We start from the raw sequence: 20414 nt of genomic DNA on the forward strand, positions 1-20414 counted from the left end.
GTGGTTTTAATTTGTATTTCCCTGGTGATGAGTGATGTTGAGCATTTTTTTCATGTGTCTCTTAGCCATCTGGATGTCTTCTTTGGAAAAGTGTCTATCCATGTCTTTCACCCATTTCTTCACTGGATTACTTGTTTTTTGGGTGTTGAGTTTGATAGTTCTTTGTAGATTTTGGATACTAACCCTTTATCTGATATGTCATTTGCAAATATCTTCTCCCATTGGTTGCCTTTTCATTTCACTGTGCAGAAGCTTTTTATCTTGATGAGGTGGTGGGGAGTTATTTTAAAAGACGCCTTATGGCAAATCACTTTGCAATGCAAACAAACACTTTTTCATTTGTATTTGTTAACCAAGATTTTATTAGTTTTTCTTAGAGGGGGTTACAGAGAAGATGTTCTGATGGGCTGGGTAGCCCCTGGATATTTAAGTAATCTCTGGACTGCTTGCTTTCTCAACCAGAGAAAGAATCTCATTAGATTGACTATTCACTTGCCAAATATTTACTGAATGTCTAAAAGTGCTGGCCCCTGGGTCTCTGTCCTTTCAGAGCTCTCCAGTCTAATCAGGGAGAGTACGGTTGAGCAAATCCATCATTTTTACGCATACAGTTGACCTTTGAATAACATGAGTTTGTTGTACAGGTCCACTTAAATATGCAAATTTTGCATAGTCCATCCAGTATTGTAAATGTATTTTCTCTTATGTTTTTCTTACATTTCCTTTTCTCTAGCTGACTTTACTGTAAGAATACAGTACATCATACATATAACACACAAAATATATGTTCATCGGCTGTGTTATCATAAGACTTCTGGTCAACGGTAGACTATCAGTAGTTAAGTTTTGCAGGAGTTATATGTGAATTTTTGACTGTGCGTGGGGGGGGGCTGGCACCTATAACCCCCAAATTATTGAACGGCCAACTGTAATGGCATGTACAAGGTGAATGCCCTCAATGTCCTCATCTCTATTTTTTTTAAATTTTTTTCTTAATGTTTATTTTTGAGACAGAGAGAGCCAGAGCATGAACGGGGGAGGGTCAGAGAGAGGGGGGTACACAGAATCCAAAGCAGGCTCCAGGCTCTGAGCTGTCAGCACAGAGCCCGATGCGGGGCTCGAACTCACGGACCGTGAGATCATGACCTGAGCCGAAGTCAGACACTCAACCGACTGAGCCACCCAGGCGCCCCAACCCTCATCTCTAAAATAGGGCCAGTAATGGGATGTACCACACAGTGCTGTGGTGAAGATTAACTAAGAAAACATGCAGGTCAACAGATTGCATTACAGAGACAGGCACGAGGGAAGTGCCTTGGTTATTTCATAAGAGCATGTGGGAGGGTACACGAAGTGTGCCTGAAACAGGTGGACCAGGTCTGAGATGAGCAATGCAATTTTTAAAAGAGGAGTAGGTGTTCATTAAGTAGAAACATCAGGGGATGAATATTCCAGGCAAAGGGAGCTGCGTGCAAAGGCACAGAAGTACTAAGGACATGATAAGTTCCAGAATATCAGAGTTGGCCCGGTAGAAGGATACAGTACATAGGGAAGAAAGGATATATGGTAGCAAACCAGAAGGGGAGCAGGCCAGGCTCCACAGAGGAGGTAACATTTCGACTGGGTTCTTGAAGGATGAGTAGGAGTTTGCCATCCAAAGGCGAGGGAAGAACAGTCTGGTGGTGGGAAGAGCATATACAAAGGCCTGAAGTTGTAAATGTGTATGAAATATTTGGGAGACAGTGTTCTGGAGCTGGAGCTCTGCATTTAGGGAGTCCTGTCTCCCATGGAGAGGTTTCGGGGGTATCTGAGCTTGCTTGGCTGACTGGTGGGGTGGGGCCCTGCATTCAATCCGCAGGAGGGATTCAGTGGGGAACGTAAGCAGTACATGTGAACCATAAGGAAGAAGGATTAGGAGGATGGTCTCATGTCTGTCTCAGAGGCTTATACTCAGCACAGGCTCTGCCTACAGGCAGCTGAACCCTGACAAAATGGCTGCAACTGGAAATTGAAGGACTCGTTTGCACGCAAACTCCAGGAGACTCTGAGGCACGAGAAGACCCTGACTTGGTCTATGTAACACAAACTCAAGGACTACGTGTTAAAGTGGTTCAGTATAAGGTGGCAAAGTGTAACATCACAGGTGGGGAAGGAGGAGGACACTCTCTCCGCTTGTGCACAGGATACGGTGCCACTGGGGAAGACTGAGGATTCTGGGGCACCGCCACCATTGCTGGCACCTCTAGGCCTGCAGAAGGAGCACCCACCAGTCATATCATGGTGGGCAGTGGTAGAAGCAGTGGGCAGCCATGTTCTCCAGCAGGTGCCCATCACAGAGTGGGGGTCCAAAGCAAGAAAGGAATGAAAGCATGGGTAACATGTGGTAGCAGGACGTATCCTTGAGGCCAGAGGAGATCATCTTTGGGACTTCCTGGGAATCACCGGGAGGTGGAGACTACAGAGACGAAAAGATCCTGCAAGAGGAGAGATATGCAAAAACCAGTAAAGATGGGCCACGTCTAGGAGACCAAATGGCTAGGACTCAGTGAAATTTGAACGTGGGTGAGGGAAAGGGAAGAGTGCCAGAGGGACCCAGCTATCGGGTTTGAATTCTATGTGGTTCTCCCACTGGAGGTGGAGTAATGTTGGGATTTTGAACCCACCATTCCGGAAGATGCTGGGTGTAAGGGTAGGGGGCAAGCTAACAGAGATGAGGGGAACTAGGTAGAGCTAATGCACAGTAGGGGGTTGGCACCCAGAAGCCAAAATTCAGTCCAGGTCGTAGGTCAAGAATTGTGGGTTTCGAGGGCTCAGCATGCGAAAATGGCTTCCCACACACCTCACACACCAGGATAACATTCTTTCCCCCATACCCTTCAATCTTTTCCTTTCTATAGGATCCCTTCCTTTAGTATTCAGACATGGTCAAGTATCTCCCATATTTAAAACAAAAACTTTCCTTTGACCCCGTATCCTTCTCCAGCTACTTCCTTCACCTTAGCTCTCCACTCTCTGTAATGAAGCTTCTCCAAAGGGTGGTTCCTCCACTCACTGCTGGCCCCTGCTCCCATCCCTCTGCCAACATCTCACCACCAATGACTTCTGTGTTACTAGCACCAGCGCAGTTTTCTGTCCTTATATTATCTGACATTTCGGCTCTCATGATGTCTGTGATGGCACAAATTTAACCAGTGTTAGGGGTCTGAGGGAACTTAGTTTGGATCAACATATACGATGAAACTCTTACCTTGCTTCCTATAAAAATGTGCCACCGAGCAGCACACCGAAATTGAGGCCTTCCTGAAACCTAAGCCAATGGCCTTCTTTCCCCCAATCTCTTAAATGTCTTGGCCTAAAGTAGAAGCCAGAAATAAATGGCCATTTTCACTGTCATGCCCTTCTTGAATATCCATGGTCATAAATGAACGTTTGGTAATCACTTGACATGCGCTGGATAATTAAGTCTCATGGCACAACTGCAAGCAAAAGGCAATAGTACCACAATTATCCCCATTTTAATCATATTTTTAAATGTTTCTTTATTTTTCAGAGGGAAAGAATAAGCGTGGGCAGGGGAGGGGCAGAGAGAGAGACGGAGACACAGAATCTAAAGCAGGTTCCAGGCTCCGAGCTGTCAGCACACAGCCCGACGCAGAGCTCGAACTCACGAACCATGAGATCGTGACCTGAGCTGAAGTTGCAGGCTTAACCGACCGAGCCACCCAGGCTCCCCATTATCCCCATTTTATAGATGGGGACACTGACACAGCTGTTAAGCACAGAGCTGGGATCAAAAACACGGGTAGGCCAATTGCAAAGTCCCCACTCTTGACGATGCCACAGCCTGAGAGGGGTGTCCAGCCAAGTGGGAGACAGCCGGGCCCAACCATCACCTGCCACCCAGTCCCAGGTCAGCACCGACCAGAGAGTCAATCACTCACGCAGCATTCCTGCAGATGATGTTTCAAAATTCACCTTTTTATTAATTTAAAAATCCAGAAATACAGCGACTACATAAATAAGTACCCTATTTAGGTACATGTCCCGTGAGAAGAGTAAAGGGCTAATACTGTGACGTTACTCTTACTTGTGTACACGAGTTAACTATGACATGCCTACAACTGCTAAGTGGTGTTTATGGTCTTTGTTGTTCCAAGTGTTTATGATACAAATAAATATACAAGAAGAACCACATCCATTCCTCTCCTAACTACAGGTGGCTCGGCCTCATCTCCCCACGTCCCACTGCCTACACGACACCAAACGCTGGGTTTCCACGTTGGCCGAGCACAGCTCCCCAGCTCGTGCTTCACACGGCACTTTGTAAAGGTGTGTCCCAGCACCCGGGGGCAGAAGTCTATCTAGGGAAGCTCTCTGGGTGTTCCTTTATGGTTGAGCTTTCAGAGAACACCTGGGTGGGAAGGCTTTGGGGTGAGTCACCCAGAAGGGGAAACCACCGCTTGCTTTGGGATTCAGTTACTTGTTTCCACACTATGGAAATACTGCCACCTCTGGGAGGGAGGCAGCAGCTGCTGAACACTGTCATCCCCCTCCTCCGCAATAATGCTCTGTGGCCTTTCAGCCCCTGGATGTCCTACCACCCTCTCCCGCGGAGAATATGAAGGAAAGGTTTGTAAGAGGCTTATCCCATAAAGGCCTGGCCACGAGGCGCTCCTGTGTCTCCTAATTTAGGAGAGCAGCCTCCTTTATGCCAGGTTGCCATAAAGACTGGGCCCGATTGCTGTCAAATGCTGTAAGGAAACCAGTGTTCCTCTCCCCTATGGTCACGGAGTGGGAAATACAGGATTTCTGGGCCCCTGATATTTCTGAGTCTTCATTAGAGTTCATTCATGCCCCTCAGAAGGGATAAATCTAGGAGGCAGGCTTGAGATCCTTGTGGAGAATTCAGAGTTTTGTCACAAAGATGATTTCTAAAGCCAGGCCTCAGAATGGAGAGCTTCTACTTCTGGGATTGAGCTGCAAAGAGACAGTTTTCAGAGCAGCCTGGATTAGGATTCACGATTCAGATCTGGGCTTGGTGGATGAGAGGAGAGTGGTAGGAAGGTTTAGAACAAAGATCCTTATCAGAATTTCCATTTCCTCAAAGGAGCAGTAATTCTCCTAACTGAAGAGGCAACATTCAGAAGATGTGGGAGGACTGGGCCCCTCTGCAAAGTCAAAATCAGCTCCTGTAACTGGAGAAGGAAGAAAATTGCCCTCTTAAGGAGCTTCTAGAATTTAATCACTTAATTTCAATTTTTGGGCTACCGAACTAGGGCATCAGGGAAATTAGCTGACCAACCGTTTACTTCAACAATTATTTTGTTTTACGTGGATTCGGTTTCTGAAGATTTTACCCAGTTCTCACTTTTTGACGGGGGCCCCCACAGGTTCAGGGAGAAAAGCGAAGCGGTCTCATCAGGGAAATGTTAATTATCGCTTCCAAGGGAATGCGACCGTGAAATAGTGTTTTTGTTCTTCACCCTTCCATCAGAGTCGGTGACTTTAGCAGCCACACCACTGACCTAAGGGTTGAGCCTTTTGCTCACAATTCCTTCTTTATCTTCCTGAGTACCCACAACTTCAAAGCTACCTGGGAGCCAGGCAAGAGAAAGGAGGGGGGAATCTATGCTAGCTGTGCCTCAGAATGAAGACTGCAGTTTAGTCTGTGTGTGTGTGTGTGTGTGTGTGTGTGTGCGTGTGCGTGTGTGTGTGTGAGGATGGGGTGTTAATTTTTAAAAAAAAACACAAGACATTCTAAAATTCAAAGAGTATGATTTCATACAAATATTTTCTCTGTACTACAGAACTCCTACTAAGCATTTCTCTCCTGTTTCTTTCACTGGAATAACTTTCTAGATAGAAACCCTAGGGTTTTGTTTACTCTTTAACCTGTAAAGAAATGTGATTCTCCCAGAAACTTAGAGCAGTGCTGTGGTGTTCTATCCCTCTTCCTCCCACAAATAATTCAAGACTCTCCCAGTCTCTTTGGAGGACATGTTTAAGGACTGACACATAAAGGAGCAAGTTATGCTGTGCATGGCGTGAATAATAAACTGCATTTGAGTTTGGGGTTTTAGGGCACTGTTGACTTAAGCAAAATAAGCCTGCAGTCCAGCTGCGGCTTGATTTTTCTTGCTCTATCCTATCCAATACCGCCTGTCTCGTCTAACAGTGGCCCTTTTCAGACCTTTCCAGGTACAAAACCTTGACCAAATCTTCAAGCTCAGTTCTGCACACACGACTCGAACACATCTGGCTGATCTGAGCTTCTCCTTCGGTGAAGATCTTCCACTGGCCTAGAAAGCAAACACAAAGCAGCCCAGAGAGGTAAGAGAAGAGCAGAGCCAATTAGGAGTGTGACCAACCTAACCCGATCCTTACCCACTCACTTGCTGGGAGGAGCTGGAAGCCAAATGTCAGGGGGTTTCAGCAAAACAGCGCCCAAAACACTTTTCTGGGGACAGATATGGAAAGTGGGCCACAGAATGTTCATTTCAACACACAGTATTTGTAAGAATCCCAAGAATAATAGGTAATTGCCTCCAGAGTCAAACCTAAGTATTATTTTTGGAATTTTTACAGTATATTTAGCATTTGTAAAATGCTCCACTATCGGGCTGTTAGCGCTTTAGGTGATTCCCTTGGGACCAGGTCAAATAAGGCACTTTGGAAAACAGTACCTGTGCGTTCCCGAGGTCCCGCTTACTTTTCAGGGGCAAGATACTGGTGTAGGTGACTCGATTATTTAGTGCTCTTTTTTCTATTCCTGCCCTTTGTTAAAAAACTGCCCACCTCGGTTTTCTCCTGTGCTCACATGCTGTCTTAACACCCCCCTCTTAGGATCCCTCCCATTCTCTGTTTTCTCCTCTCCCTGCCAGCATGTCCTTACCAGCTCATCTCTTCCCCCATTCCATCATGCCAACTGAACGAACAGTCTTGAGTGCACTCCCCGTGCTGAGCACTGGAAACCATTCTAGATCACCTCTTTTTTCAACCGTCCCTTTTCTGACTGTCCTGGTCCTTGAGTGGCAAGATCTTCCTTCTCCTTAGTGTCATCTTGCCATGGCAAAGAATCTTCATGACAAACCGTCCACCCTGGATACCCACTTTGGGTCTTTTTCTCCCTGCTCTCATGGTGTTACAGCCTAGGGAACCCCTAGTCCAAGGTCAGCGAGCTCCTCTCAATCCAGAGCCAATTTTGAACCACTTTTCTTTCCCTAGCCACAGAAGAACATGACCCTCTTCATTAAGGACTCCATTTCCCTGCTCCTTTGTCTCTTGGGTTCTTCACTTTTCTCTGTTCTCTCCAACTCAGTGGGAAAGGAGAGAAGGGTCGGGCAAGGAACCACCTTGTACTGAAGCCCTGCTGTGTGCCAGGATCTGAGAGCCACATGACAGAAAGGGCCAGGCTTGTTGTTCTTTGTCCCCAGGTGACCCTGCAGGATTGTCTCATTACCCACTTCCTTCAGCTGCACACAGTTGGGGGTACACACCATCTACTTCCATTATACACCCTCAATCCCATTATGCCTAGCATAGGGCCTTTCTCACAGTAAAAACAAAAACACGTTCTTTGAAATTCATTGGTAATTTAAAAAAATCACATCATTCATACCAGACCCTAGACTCTGCCCCCTTCATTTCCAACCCCTCCATATGAATTCTCCTACCGGGCAGTTTATGGTCTATCAGTCTCCTACAGAATACACAAGTAACCTCGTTAACCCTATTTCCAGCTGCCCACCGCGAAACTCTGCTCAGATGGCCTTTATGTATCTGAATGTAAACATGTTTCAAATGAAACACATTTTTTTTTTCTCCCCGGCAGTACCTGCCTGTTCTCCAGAGCCTCCCCTTGGCAAATTATCACTATTCACCCGGTCTGTAAAATTGTTACTCCTGGAGTCATTCCAAACTCATTTCTCTCTTTGTAGCCATCTTGATGATTTAAACTCAGAGGTGTCCCTCACCATGACCTCTCTTCCCTGGTCCAACCGACTTAATACAGTATTTTAATTCAGACTACCATCAGCTACTTACCGCCGACAGTCCACTTTCCAGTCCACACAGCAGGCACCTCTTTCTAAAAAACATATGTGCACGCACCGTGCACTTGCTTAAAGTCCTCCCCTGGGGTTTTCTGGCCTGGCAATCAAGTCTAGCTTCTCAGCATGGCATAATGGGCTCTTTGGGATATGACCTCATCAAAGTAGGTACACCATAAATCCATCTGCTAGCCAAGAGACATCTTTGCAGAGCACCATTTTTGATATCAGTAGGCCGTTTGTAAATCTGCAGCAACCACCAACGCGACTGGACTTCCATGTGAACTTCTCACCGGCTTCTTCCAGGGCTGCCCACCCCCCACATTTCTTGTTTGTTCCTGGCAGAGTCTCCTTTTAGGCAGCACCCTCTCCCTGAATTGATTTCCTGACCTGTTGCACAAACACACCCTTCTCTTTCAAAACACACCTCCTCCCCGAAGCCCACCTGGCTCTTGTCTCATTGTGCCTTGCAGATTCCCCTGAGTACTCAGGTAGTTAACTCTTGAGAGCTAGGCTGATTCACGGTGAAGGTATTTTCATGTTCTGTCTGGCCCATTAGAATACCCGGTGGATACAAATTCTGGGCCTTTGATTCCTTCAGAAGTGCTCGCCACCTCCCAGCGCCTAGCAGTATCTAGTCCTTAGGCTCCATCCTGCATTAGAAAGAGGGAAAGCTGCCGACGTGCTTGAGTCCTTTTAAAGAAACATGACCCCCTGGGAGCAGTTTCAAAGAGTCAAACAGACCTTGGTAGGACACAGGAATTGAGACGCTTTCCTTTTCCATCTCCCACCCCCACCGCTGGAGGACACATCCTTCCAGAGGTCAAGTCTCCACAAGTGTACCAGCCCTGGAATCCTGTGAGCTTTCTCTGACCTTCTTGACACGCTGGGGTTAGCAGTTTTCATTAAAGATATTCAGGAAACCTTGACTCGAGGTAGCTGATGCTGAGACTACATCTGGATTTGTATTCATCGGGTCCCAGTTTTTCAGTTCACATTCGGACCCCCCGCCCCCCCACTGCCGAGTCACCCGGAGAAGAGACACAACAGCCTCTAAGGTTGACATTGAGCACTGCTAATGTTCACTAAGAACACAAGCGGACCTTGTTTGGGGCTATGCTACGTTGAAGACTGGAGGCGTTTTCCAGAGAGGAGCGAAGAAAGACAGGTACCACTTACTCAGCGTTGTCCTGGTCACCAGCTTGAAGTGATGGAGCTCCTCAAACATCCTCTTGGAGATCTTCTCAATATGGAAGTGCTGGAGGATGCCTGGAACCAAGTAAAATGTGGGGGCAGGTGGTCAGGCCCTCCCTATCTGGAACCACCACCCCCTTTTTCTGCTTGGGCTGGGCATATCATCTCATTACAGGGGCTTAGGAGTATCGAGCTGGGCTGTGTAATGTGCTTAACCAGGAACTTGGATGGCTCAAGGGTTATAATTGACTCCATCTGTTTCTTTGGCTCACTGGCCTCCCCTTGGTTCTCCAGAGGATAGAGATATAGCAGATCGTGTTGCTGACCATGGGACCCCCTCCTAGGGAAAGCCACATGGAATCGGGCATGGGTGCTGGTGGGAGTTGTTATAGCCAAAGGCAGTATTAGAAATTCTGCCCTTGCCCCACGTCCAGGTAGATTATGTCCCTGCCAAACCACTGGGCTGCCCTTCTGGCCAAGCAGTGAGAGCCAGCAGTGGGATTGAAGACAGGTTGTTTGTGTAAATGGAGAAGCCATCCCTGTTCTTGAACTCACTGAAAAGCATATTTTCCTTTGGGAAATCTTCACAGCTCCTTTGGCTTTCCCTTACAGAAAATGGGGAAAGTTAAAATAAAGGTGGGGGGGGGGGGACACAGTCTCAACTTTGCCTGAATAGTTTTTATCAGAATAACACATAAACTGCAAATGGCCTTGCAGTTAAAGAGCAACGTGTTACCAGCCTACTTAATCCTCAAGAGGTCTAGAGAAGGCAACGTAATTGAAACCTGGGTTATCCTCTGCTCACCGAGCACAGACCGTGGCTGCCCAGCCCTGAACAAGAAGTCCTTCAGATGCTACCCCAGCAAGCATAGAAAAATATCCACGTGCCTCTAGGGGGTGAGCGATGTGGGGCAACCAAATATTGGGGCCACTGTTAGGGAAGCCAAAAGGACAGGGCTTAGTCCTAGGTGACCAGTTACAGAGGAGCTAGGGAGTTAGAGATGGAACATGGACATTCCTAGGTATAGAGCAAAAACGAACACAGACAAGAAACCTATGTGTGTTCTAGCATAATTTTTTAAGGAGTGGGAAGGAACTCATTCCTTCAGGCAAGAGAAGTTGTGAAAAGGGAGAGGAAGAAGCCCTAGAAATACTCGAGCCATCGTTTCTCAAAGTATGGCCCGAGTGCTGCCTGAATTAGAATCACCTGGCCGTTTGTTACGTGTTGAGGTGCTACCTAAGGTCTACTGAATTCACGTCTCTTGGATGGGGCCAGGGAGCTGTGTTGTAAACTGGCTCCTTTACATGGTATGTAAACTTGGAGCACTCTCGAGGCTTACTTACGCAGGAGCCAGGAGAAAAAGGACGTGCGCTGTTTCCCAGCTGAAATCTTACCTCTTCACTTGGATTCCTAGAAAACGTGGCCAGCCTAGATCAACACTAGCCTCGTTATCTGTGGGATGGTCTGAAGGGCTGTAGGATCACAATGAACACGATGTGGCTGGCTATGGCAGTCGGGGTGAGTGATCAGAAAAGGAACTGGATGGACAGAATGACAGGGATTGTTCCTCTGGGCGAGACGCTTCTTGAGGGCGGGGATGAGGTTTTCAGTGCGTGTCACCCCAGAGTACATAGCGCGATTTGAGAGACGCAGCTTTGCACTGAATGGATGGATTTTCCTGTTTGTTGAGGTTCAGATGGGAAAAGAATGGGTAGGCTACAGTTTGGTAGGCTGCCGTCGTGGCTGTGCATTAGAATCACCTGTGGAGCTTTAAAAACAAACACTTTTGTGGGGCACCTGGGTGGCTCAGTCAGTTGGGAGGCCGACTTCGGCTCAGGTCATGATCTCGCAGTCCATGAGTTCGAGCCCCGCGTCGGGCTCTGTGCTGACCGCTCAGAGCCTGGAGCCTGTTTCGGATTCTGTGTCTCCCTCTCTCTGACCCTCCCCTGTTCATGCTCTGTCTCTCCCTGTCTCAAAAATAAATAAAAAACGTTTAAAACAAACAAACAAACACGTATGCCGAGGCCCCATCCCTGGCCGATCAATCAGCAGCCCTGGAGGGAGGCTCAGGCATTTGGTATTCACAAAAACCTCTCCCACGTGATTCTGATGTGCAGCCAGGGTTGCAAAGAACTCCTCCAGCCTTTGTTGGTACAAGAAAGACAACAAGCCCCAAGGGCCAACGCTGACTTTTTGGACCAGGTCATGGTTAAAGGTCAAAGGTCACAATCACCACCGTGTCAGTCATGTGGTAGTTGCTGAGCGATCAGGAAAACTGACCCAAACGGAGGAGCTGGTTGAAGCAAATTTAAGGCGAGTCTTCCCCTCCTTCCCTGGTCCCCCGCCCCTTACAAAAAAAATAACAAGGAATTAATATTGTCTTGCTCACCCTTTCGGATGGTCCAAACGTGCACCTCCACCTGAGGTGGTCTCTCGGTCTCCAGGGCTATTTTTCTGGTGGTCTCCCCATCCTCCATGAACACAGATTCATACACAGGCATGGTTTCTTCTCCACAAAAGTAGCCCTTACTGTCAAAGCTTTGGCCCGGAAGTTCTTCTGGAATCGGGAAGCAGGTATCTCATTGTTCATAGTGTCTCACGCTCATCGAAAGTGGACAATCAGCGAGAACATTCTTACAGAGTTAGAAATTCCACCCCTATTCCTTTGGCTCAGTTTAAGCTGCGCTGTAACAGCCACCAAATCACAAAGGACCACATGACCTTTGATTTAAGTCTACACGAGGACAGAATCCATAGATGTGCAGAACACTGGCCCACAAACCAAACTGGATCCACCCACCACCACAGGAGAAGTAGACCTTCGTGAGGAGGAAGAACGCGGCCAGGTACAAATCTCTTAGGCACATCAGGGTACATAGGATTTTCCATGCTGGGTCCGGATCATGGTCTGTTTAGCACAGTGTTACCAACCGAGACCCAGGGAATGGGCTGACAGAGGGTCTTGCTTAACTTCCCTGACATCACTTTGGTATACTTAGAAAACATTTTATGACCCTCATTTATGTGCATATAGTTGCCCAAAGGATCTATCCAAATTGGCTTGACATTTCTGAATGCTCTTTGATTTGTTTGTGAGGGGAACGATAATACCGGATCAGCACCCGTGCCAAAACCTAGATGTCAGATTAGTCATATGCATGCTATGCCAAATGAACGGCTGGGAGACACAAAAAATTGGTCAAATCCCTCAACTATGGATCATTTAAAGTATAAACTAAACTGCTGGATTTCAGCTTCCAGGCATAAAGATACCAGCCCCTTCAAACTTCCCATTCCGCTCCACCATTCTCTTCCCTCGGCCCCCTACCAAAAGAAAAAAAAAAAAAGTTTTTCCAAGTTGGTGATCTGTGAGTTAAGTTTCTTTGCTGGCTTCATGAGCAGCACCCTCTTCAACTATGGCTTTAAAGTGTACCCTCGCATGAGGAGGAACAAAGAGAAGCCACGGACACCCTGAAAACTTTGAATATGTGCAGAAGTCATGTGTAAGACTATCTGATGAAACCACTGAGTGCTGGGTTCTTTGGATCTGTGACTCTAATTAGGGAGACTCATTGTTAGCCAATCAGATGCATCGGGACCAGAGGCTGTAGTCAAATTGCTATTGCCCATCTCGTGCTGACCTGATTCCCACCCTCCACCACCATCTTGGCAGTGTAAGGACAAAATCGAAGTCGTCTCTTGGTGACTCCAGGTGGAACTACTCAATTTGTAGATCATCCTAGGATCAAGCCTCCTTTCTCCTTTGGCCCTTTTTAGTTATTTAATTGCTTGGTGGGCCAGTCCTTTGTGGTAATATGTTAGGTAATTAAGGGACGTGTGCTAGCACTTTGCCAGTCAGAGAAGTGGGTCTCTGAGTTCGCAGGGACCTCTGTGTATTTATCACCTTGAGAATGATAGCTGAGTTCAGTTGTTAATTTTTTTTTTTTTGCACCAGCTTAATACTGGCTACAGCTGTTAACTGCCATGCGAAATCCATGATGGCTCTGTAAATACCTGTCATGTACTAAAAGTTCTCCTAGTGTCCTGAAGAGTTGTCTTGCACCCCCCACCACCCCCACCGAGAGCTTAATGGACTCAGCAGAAGGGCTCTATGAACAACAAAACCCATCAGTGACTCAACCCTGGCTGGCACTTGAAAATATTAAGAGTAAACAAAGTGTGTCTTTGAAGCTACCCAGTGGGCAACAACCTCCCCGTTCCACACCCTCCACATCAAGGTGCTTTCTGATCACTCCATGCTCACCTAGTTGCGTTTCCTTCCAAGGAAGCCTGCTATGTTCACAGTCATTTCTGGCCATACCCACCTCCCTTGAGAATGCTCATATCCCGAGCTCTCCACAACTAAGAAATTGACAAAGCATTTCCTTATGGAGGTGGTAATGACTGATGAGGATGTATTAGCCCAGATAAGTTTTAAGTCTTAACAGGGGTGTTTTACACTGTATGCAGAAAGGACTGTGTAATTATAGGAATTCCAGATACCAGGGTGGTGTGGTGGGGATGGGAGTGGAGTTGGAGAACCTTCAGGAAGTGAAAGTCCTACACAATCTTGTAGGTGGCCACTAATAAGCAAGGCCAGGCCAGCCTCTACCAGAGCAAAGGCAAGAGAGGGAAGTAAAACTCACATCCTTAATTTTGGCCCTAGTTTGTGACTGGAGGAGGCTGTGATCATGTGTTCTAAGGAAACTTTTGGCTAGATCATCAGTGAATTTGATTTATCTCTTTTCCCTTCTCAACACAAATAGCTGAATTTACTGTTCTTTTCTACATCGATCTTCTTCCCTCTCCACTCTTTGTCCCTTTTTCTCTGTCATGTGTTTCTGTCATGTGTTATCTTTTTTTAAATTAATTTATTTTGAGAGACAGAGAGCACAAGTAAGGGAGGGGCAGAGAAAGGGGGGGGAGAGAGACAGACAGACAGAGAGAGAGAGAGAGAGAGAGAGAGAGAGAATCCAAAGCAGGCTCCGCACTGTTGCACAAAGCCTGATGTGGGGCTCGAATTCATGCACCGTGAGATCATGACCTGAGCCGAAACCAAAGAGTCAGATGCTTAACTGACTGAGCCACCTGGGTGTATTCTTAATTTAAGTGTATTACAAGTGCTTTCTTTTTTTAACAGTAAGTGGGACCACAATATAAATATTGTTTTGGAGCAAAGCTTTGCACTTAACAAATATGTCACAAACATCTTTCCATGCCATTAAGTCTTGGTCTACAATGTTTTTTTTTTTAATTAGTTTTTTAGAGAGAGAGAGAGAATGTGAGAGTGGGGGAGAAGGGCAGAGGGATAGAGAATCTCAAGCAGGCTCCACACTCAGCATGGAGCGCAACGCAGGGCTCGGTCCCATAACCCTTGGATCATGACCTGAGCTGATGTCAAGAATCGGATGCTCAGGTGCCTGGGTGGCTCAGTTGGTTAAGCGTCTGACTTCGGCTCAGGTCATGATCTCACGGTTCATGGGTTTGAGCCCCACATCAGGCCCTCTGTTGTCAGTGCAGAGCCTGCTTCGGATCCTCTGTCCCCACTTCTGTCTCTGCACCTCCCCCATGCTTGCTCGTGCTCTCTCTCATTCTCTCAAAAATAAACATTAAAAAAAATTAAGAGTCTAATGCTCAACCAGCTGAGCCACCCAGGGACCTCAGTCTACAATGATTTTGAATGGCCATCTGATAAGCCGTGGTACAGCTATACCATAACTTATTTAACCATTCCCATATTGGTAGATTTTCAAATTGTTTCCGATTTTTTACTGCTGTAAACAACATTGAAGAAAAAAATCCTTATTTGTGTATCTGTGTATCCCTCTTATTACTTTATTAGGATTCCTAGGAGTGAATTACTTAGTCAAAGAGTAGGAACGTAAAGGTTTTAATAAATACTGCCAACATGAGAAGCCAACTATTTAAAAGCCAATGCCTGTTCTACATTCACTTATTTGAATCACCTATATCTCTAAACGACTAAGCATTACAATGAAATGAGATTTGGTCTGAAGATCTGAGATTGAAATTGGAATATTATATAGCAGGGAGGATTTACCTTCCCTGGGGTAGTTTAGATCATGATTAGTTTTGTCTGAAAATATCATGTTACATTACTTATATGACTGTAGGTGTTCCACCCTTGGCCAAAACCAGAAAACATAAAATGAAATTGTGTTGGTAGAATTACTCCAAAGTGACACTGAAAGGTTTGAGGATCCGGCAAGATCACAGACTTGGAAGTCACAACAGGTTATTGTGACTTGGGTGGCCCCCCTGTCCGGATCACGCTCAGAATGTGCTCTCTCCCTATCTCTAATGAGTGCATTTTCTCATAAATTTTATTATTTTTTTTAAAGATTTTATTTATTTTACTATTTTAAAACTATTTTTAGTTTTATGTAAATCTTAGTTAATATATGGTGTAATAATGATTTCAGAAGTAGAATTTAGTGATTCATCACTTACATATAACACCCAGTGCTCATCCCAACAGGTGTCCTCCTCAATGCCCATCACCCATCTAGCCCACCCTCATCCACCTCCCCTCTAGCAACCCTCAGTTTGTTCTCTGTATTTCAGAGTCTCTTATGGTTTGCCTCCCTGTTTTTATCTTATTTTTTCCTTCCCTTCCCCTATATTCATCTCTTTTCTTTCTTAAATTCCACATGGGTGAAATCATAGAATACTCATCTTTCTCTGACTTACTTCACTTAGCAGGATACTCTAGTTCCACCTGCGTTGTTGCAAAGGGCAAGATTTCATTCTTTTTGATCACCGAGTAGCATTCCATTGTATATACATATCACATCTTCTTTATCCATTCACCAGTCAGTGACATTTATCTCACCAATTTTAATGCCCCAGTTCCCTACTCCAGATCAGATAGGTCCTGTCCTTCCTAGCCAATCCTACCTGCTGTTTACTCTGGGAGGAAGATTTTGTTTGTGCCATAAAGAAATGCTTCTCATACTTTAACGTGCATGGGGATCAACTGGGGGGTCTTGTTAAAATACAGATTCTGATGCAGTAGGTCTGGGAGGGGACCTGAGAGTCTGCCCTTCTAACTAGCTTCTAGGTGCTTCTGGTCCACAAACCACACTTAGAGTAGGAAGGCCATAAACCACCCTGGGCCTATGGCAGGTGCCTCTCAAGCTTGTCTGCACATTAAAACCACCTGGGGATCTTTTAAAAATTCTGGCGCCCAGGCGACACCTGAAATCAATTAAATCCTAATCTCTGGGGATGGGACACAGGTATTTTTAGAAGCTTTCCTGGGGGTTCCAATGTGCAGACAAGTTTGGGAACCACTGGCTTACATGAAGATGGCTCAAAAAACATACGTGGGCTAAGTTCATGTTTGCCTGCAAATCATGACGAACTAACTGCCTAAGTTGAAGGAATAAATGTTTGAGCTCTCTGCCTACTTCTAAAGTTTTTTGGGTTTTCATCTGTGTTTACAAAAATGCTTTGCAGGTAGGCATATGAATCGATGAATTCATGTGCATGGGAGTGACTCATTCACTCCTAGAATGCTGGAGCAGGAAAGGCCCTAAGAAATCCTCTACCCTAACCCTCATTTTGCAGAGAAGGAACCTGAAGCTCAGAGAGGTGAAGTGACTTTTTCTAGGTCACACAGGAAACCAGCAGAAGAGCCAGGATTAGAATGCTTGATCACCGATCCCCTGTGCTGTCAGTCCCCACACTACAGACTACATTTTAATCTAGTTCATATGTGTTAGAACCACTGTGGATTCCCTTTTTAGGAAATCGGTTAATATTATCTCCTGGCCTGGAAAAGGTAATGAGCTACACGTGACCTGAATTCCAAACCTCGGTTTTGTTATCTATTTGTGGGATTCAGAGCAAATCACTCTATGCACTTCCGTAACGATATCATTATACAATTGTAGTGTTGGATGGGAGCTTGGAGATGAATTCTTCCAAACTTCTCCTTGTGCAGATGAGGCTGATGAAGGCCAGAACAGGTCTGTCACCTTTCCCAGGTCACACAGCAACTTAGGTCAGGACCAGAACCCACTTTCTTTCCACTCTACCTCACGTGCCTCCCATCCTATCTCGAAAGGGTAATGGATGTGATTGTGCTTTGACGAGTGAAATAGTGACATCAATGAAAGGTGCTACTGTTCTTCTGTATAATCCTCATACTCCAATTTCTCTATAATTTAGAAAGGCCAGGCTGAAGTCTGGCACTTGAGGCTATGTGGGGCCAAAGGTGTAGTAGATACGAAAAAAAAAAAAAAAAACCCAGTCTATTTCTGAGTTACAAATTTCTTCCAAACAACCATGTTATCAGCCCTTCAAGGGAGGAGAGAATGAAGTTCATTGTTACAACTAGCATCATTACAAGGATATGGCAGGTTGATTAGGTTTCTGACACTCAAAGAACACTGAGAAGGACTACGTGGGGAGCTCATTCAACGAAAGGCAGGGCTTCCAACCAACGCACCTTTTGCCTTTTTACCTGGACACACCTTGCAGCACTTTCCATCTATTTTTTGAGGATACTTGCAGGGGTACCGGTTGGGGCAGTGGATTTTCTTACACTCTTGCTTGGTGACATTGCAAGTGCACAGCACACACTCCACAATGCCAAATGCCCGGAGATTGGGGTGCCAGGACTCGCCATGGGAGTAAGTCTTTCCATTGGAAACACACACTGGAAGAGAACACAGGGCTGGAAATTAAAGGCTAGGGTGCTGAAATGGGCCTCTGTGCTCAGAACCCAAGCCCTGAACCCCTTCAGACATCAAGCATCCTTTGTCCTTTCCATGGCCGTGGACGTGTACAGAGCAGTCTCTGTCACCACAAAAATCCCCATCCTGGTTCCTATTCTACCATTAGCAACCATTCAGGTGCTTCAGCAGCGACTTCTGGATGCTCACAAGCGCCTGGCACCTTGCGAGCAGTTGATAAATATTTCTTAAAAATGGAGGAATGTACTAGTGCATGAGAGCAGGGTTCCATCTGTCCTGGGTATCTCTGCGATAAGGAACCTCTAAGAGATTGTAGTGTTAATCCCTGCAGTTTCATAAAAGATGTACGCGGCTCGAGTGGATATGCTTCTTGGCATGAAAATCGCCCAGAGAGCTTGGCTGCCCAGGGAAGCTCGATGAAGAAACTACCGCTCTTCCCAAAGGGCCAATTTCTTCCAGATCCTGAAGCAAATCAAATGCTATGGAGAGTCTGATCCACCAACACAGATGGGTATGGAGGTAATGGCACCTGCCTACTCTTTGGTGTGGGGAGGAAGGCACTAAAATGAGATGAAGAGGGAAAGGATTGTGAAAGGTAGCCTTTCGTGCCTCTACACTTTGGGCAGTGTCCTCTGGCCCCTGTCTCACAGTGGCTAAAGGGGTCCAGCAACAGTGGTCTCCCGTTTCCTGAGCCGGAAGTGAAGTCACTGGCTCCGCGTTTTGTGAGGGGCCTTGCAGGAGCAAGCATCTGAAGAGCTGCAGGCTCGGGGAGGGGGGAGTTGTGGGGGTGGCTATGAAGGGAAGGGGCGACGGGAACATCCTCCAATGCAGACCAGCCAAAACATGCCCAGCTCCTCCCGTAAGGCATAGAGCCGAACTCCAGGATTAAGAACTATACAGGGCTGGGAGCGGGGAGGGCGGAGAATAAGCTCTCTCCCTTTCTGAAAGTGCCGAGACATTCTGGAGATTTTAAAGCCATGACTGGGACTGGGTGTGTTTCTCATTATTCCCATCACCTCATCATACCCAGGGAGACCTGTCGGCATCCCAATCAACAACATCTCTAGGGTGGGTTGTATCACTTAAGGCGGGGCTAGGGTGGGAGAAGTAGCCCCACTTGGGGCGTTTCTAGGAATTGGCTGATTTGGCCGCAAGACAATGGCCTCAGAAGGATGAATCATTGGGCTATTTCTTTCTCCTCAAGTCCACTGGGTCACATTAGGAAATATGGATGATGCTGGCTGCCTTTTCCTGTCCTTTGCAAAAACTGCTAGAGTACTGGGCACTCTAGCAGGGTCCATCCGTGCAAAGATTTCCAAGAACACAGGCACCCAAACCAGAGAAGCTCCCCACCTTCCGGAGAGATGGAACAGGAACTTGACATGTGGACTCTGAGGCTCACGACTGTGGACGGAATCCCAGGACAAGGTATGCCGGATGTGTCATTCTGTCTCCTGCCCTCATCTCTCCTGTCATCTCCAGAGACCGTGACACTGCCTTCTAGACAATGTGGTCAAGTGGGTACATTGTCTGCTTCATGCCAACGGATGCTGGACTCAAGTTCAAAATGGTGGAGTCCTATCGCTTCTCTTCTTTGACTCAAGCAGAGGACCAAGGACATGTGACTCAGAGGAGCATGCTGTTAGCAGGAACACTAAGGAGAAGGGCGGGCAGGACTCCTGTGCTATATAGCTAGGTTCACTTTCCCCTAAGTATTGGGACTAAGGGGACAATCTAGACCGGGTGAGAGTCTACATTCTGAGATGTAGTAACAGGAGATCAACCCTCTAGAGGGAAACACAGTCTTCTCCCCACTAACAAACTCTCAAGATGATTTTGAATCATCCAGCTGGGCGTTGTGGGTTGGGGGTGGGGGCAAGTGATTCTCCAGTGAACTATAATAGAAAGGTCAGGAAAGAACTGCTACATCCAAATCAATGGGAGCAATGAAAAAATGTAAACCAGCTGAGCCTTTTGTAGGACACAGAGAAAATCAAGGGATGAGCCTCTGCCCTGAAATGAAGAGGCCTGTGGAAATTATGGGATTTAAGATTTTCAAAGTCCATTTCCCCACAGGATTTTTTTTAGGCTTTGAAATACTCCTCCTCATTTCATAAATTCATATGAGGATGCCTTGGACTTCAAAAATAATACGCTTCAAATCAAACCCAGATCGATAGTAAATATTTCCAATTCTTCTGATATATCGCCATTTTTTTATCAAGACTTTTATTTTGCATGTTCCTCTTTTAAGCCTGTTAGTTTCAAAAGCGATTCAATGTTTTTTATCTGTAATCTGAAATTTACATCTAACTAGTAACAGCTGTGATCAACTCGCTTTGGTTTGACCAGCTTTGTTGAGATTTATAGTAGGAGTTCTTTGTAACGGATTGTTTTTCACCCGTGTTATTCAATCATTTGGTTTAATAATTTATTACTTTTAACCCATTC

General features: G+C 46.1%; 1 protein-coding gene across 4 annotated transcripts in view; it reads right to left on the bottom strand.

The window, feature by feature from the left end:
- Positions 1 to 3957: 3957 nt before the first annotated feature.
- CHRDL1 (chordin like 1) overlaps positions 3958 to 20414 on the bottom strand; it is a 118848-nt gene continuing 102391 nt past the window's right edge. For 2 of the 4 annotated variants that reach the window (XM_047844724.1, XM_047844725.1), the window contains exons 9-12: positions 17732 to 17926; positions 11633 to 11800; positions 9228 to 9317; positions 3958 to 6299 (exon numbers count right to left, since the gene is read on the bottom strand). In XM_047844724.1, coding sequence (XP_047700680.1) covers positions 6169 to 6299; positions 9228 to 9317; positions 11633 to 11800; positions 17732 to 17926 — 584 coding nt within the window. In that variant the 3' untranslated portion in view covers positions 3958 to 6168. Of the gene's footprint in view, positions 6300 to 9227; positions 9318 to 11632; positions 11801 to 17716; positions 17927 to 20414 lie in introns of all 4 variants that reach the window. The other 2 variants (XM_047844722.1, XM_047844723.1) reach the window with 1 other exon arrangement.

The sequence above is a fragment of the Prionailurus viverrinus genome, chromosome X (assembly GCF_022837055.1).
Source record: "Prionailurus viverrinus isolate Anna chromosome X, UM_Priviv_1.0, whole genome shotgun sequence".
NCBI classification, from domain to species: domain Eukaryota; kingdom Metazoa; phylum Chordata; class Mammalia; order Carnivora; family Felidae; genus Prionailurus; species Prionailurus viverrinus.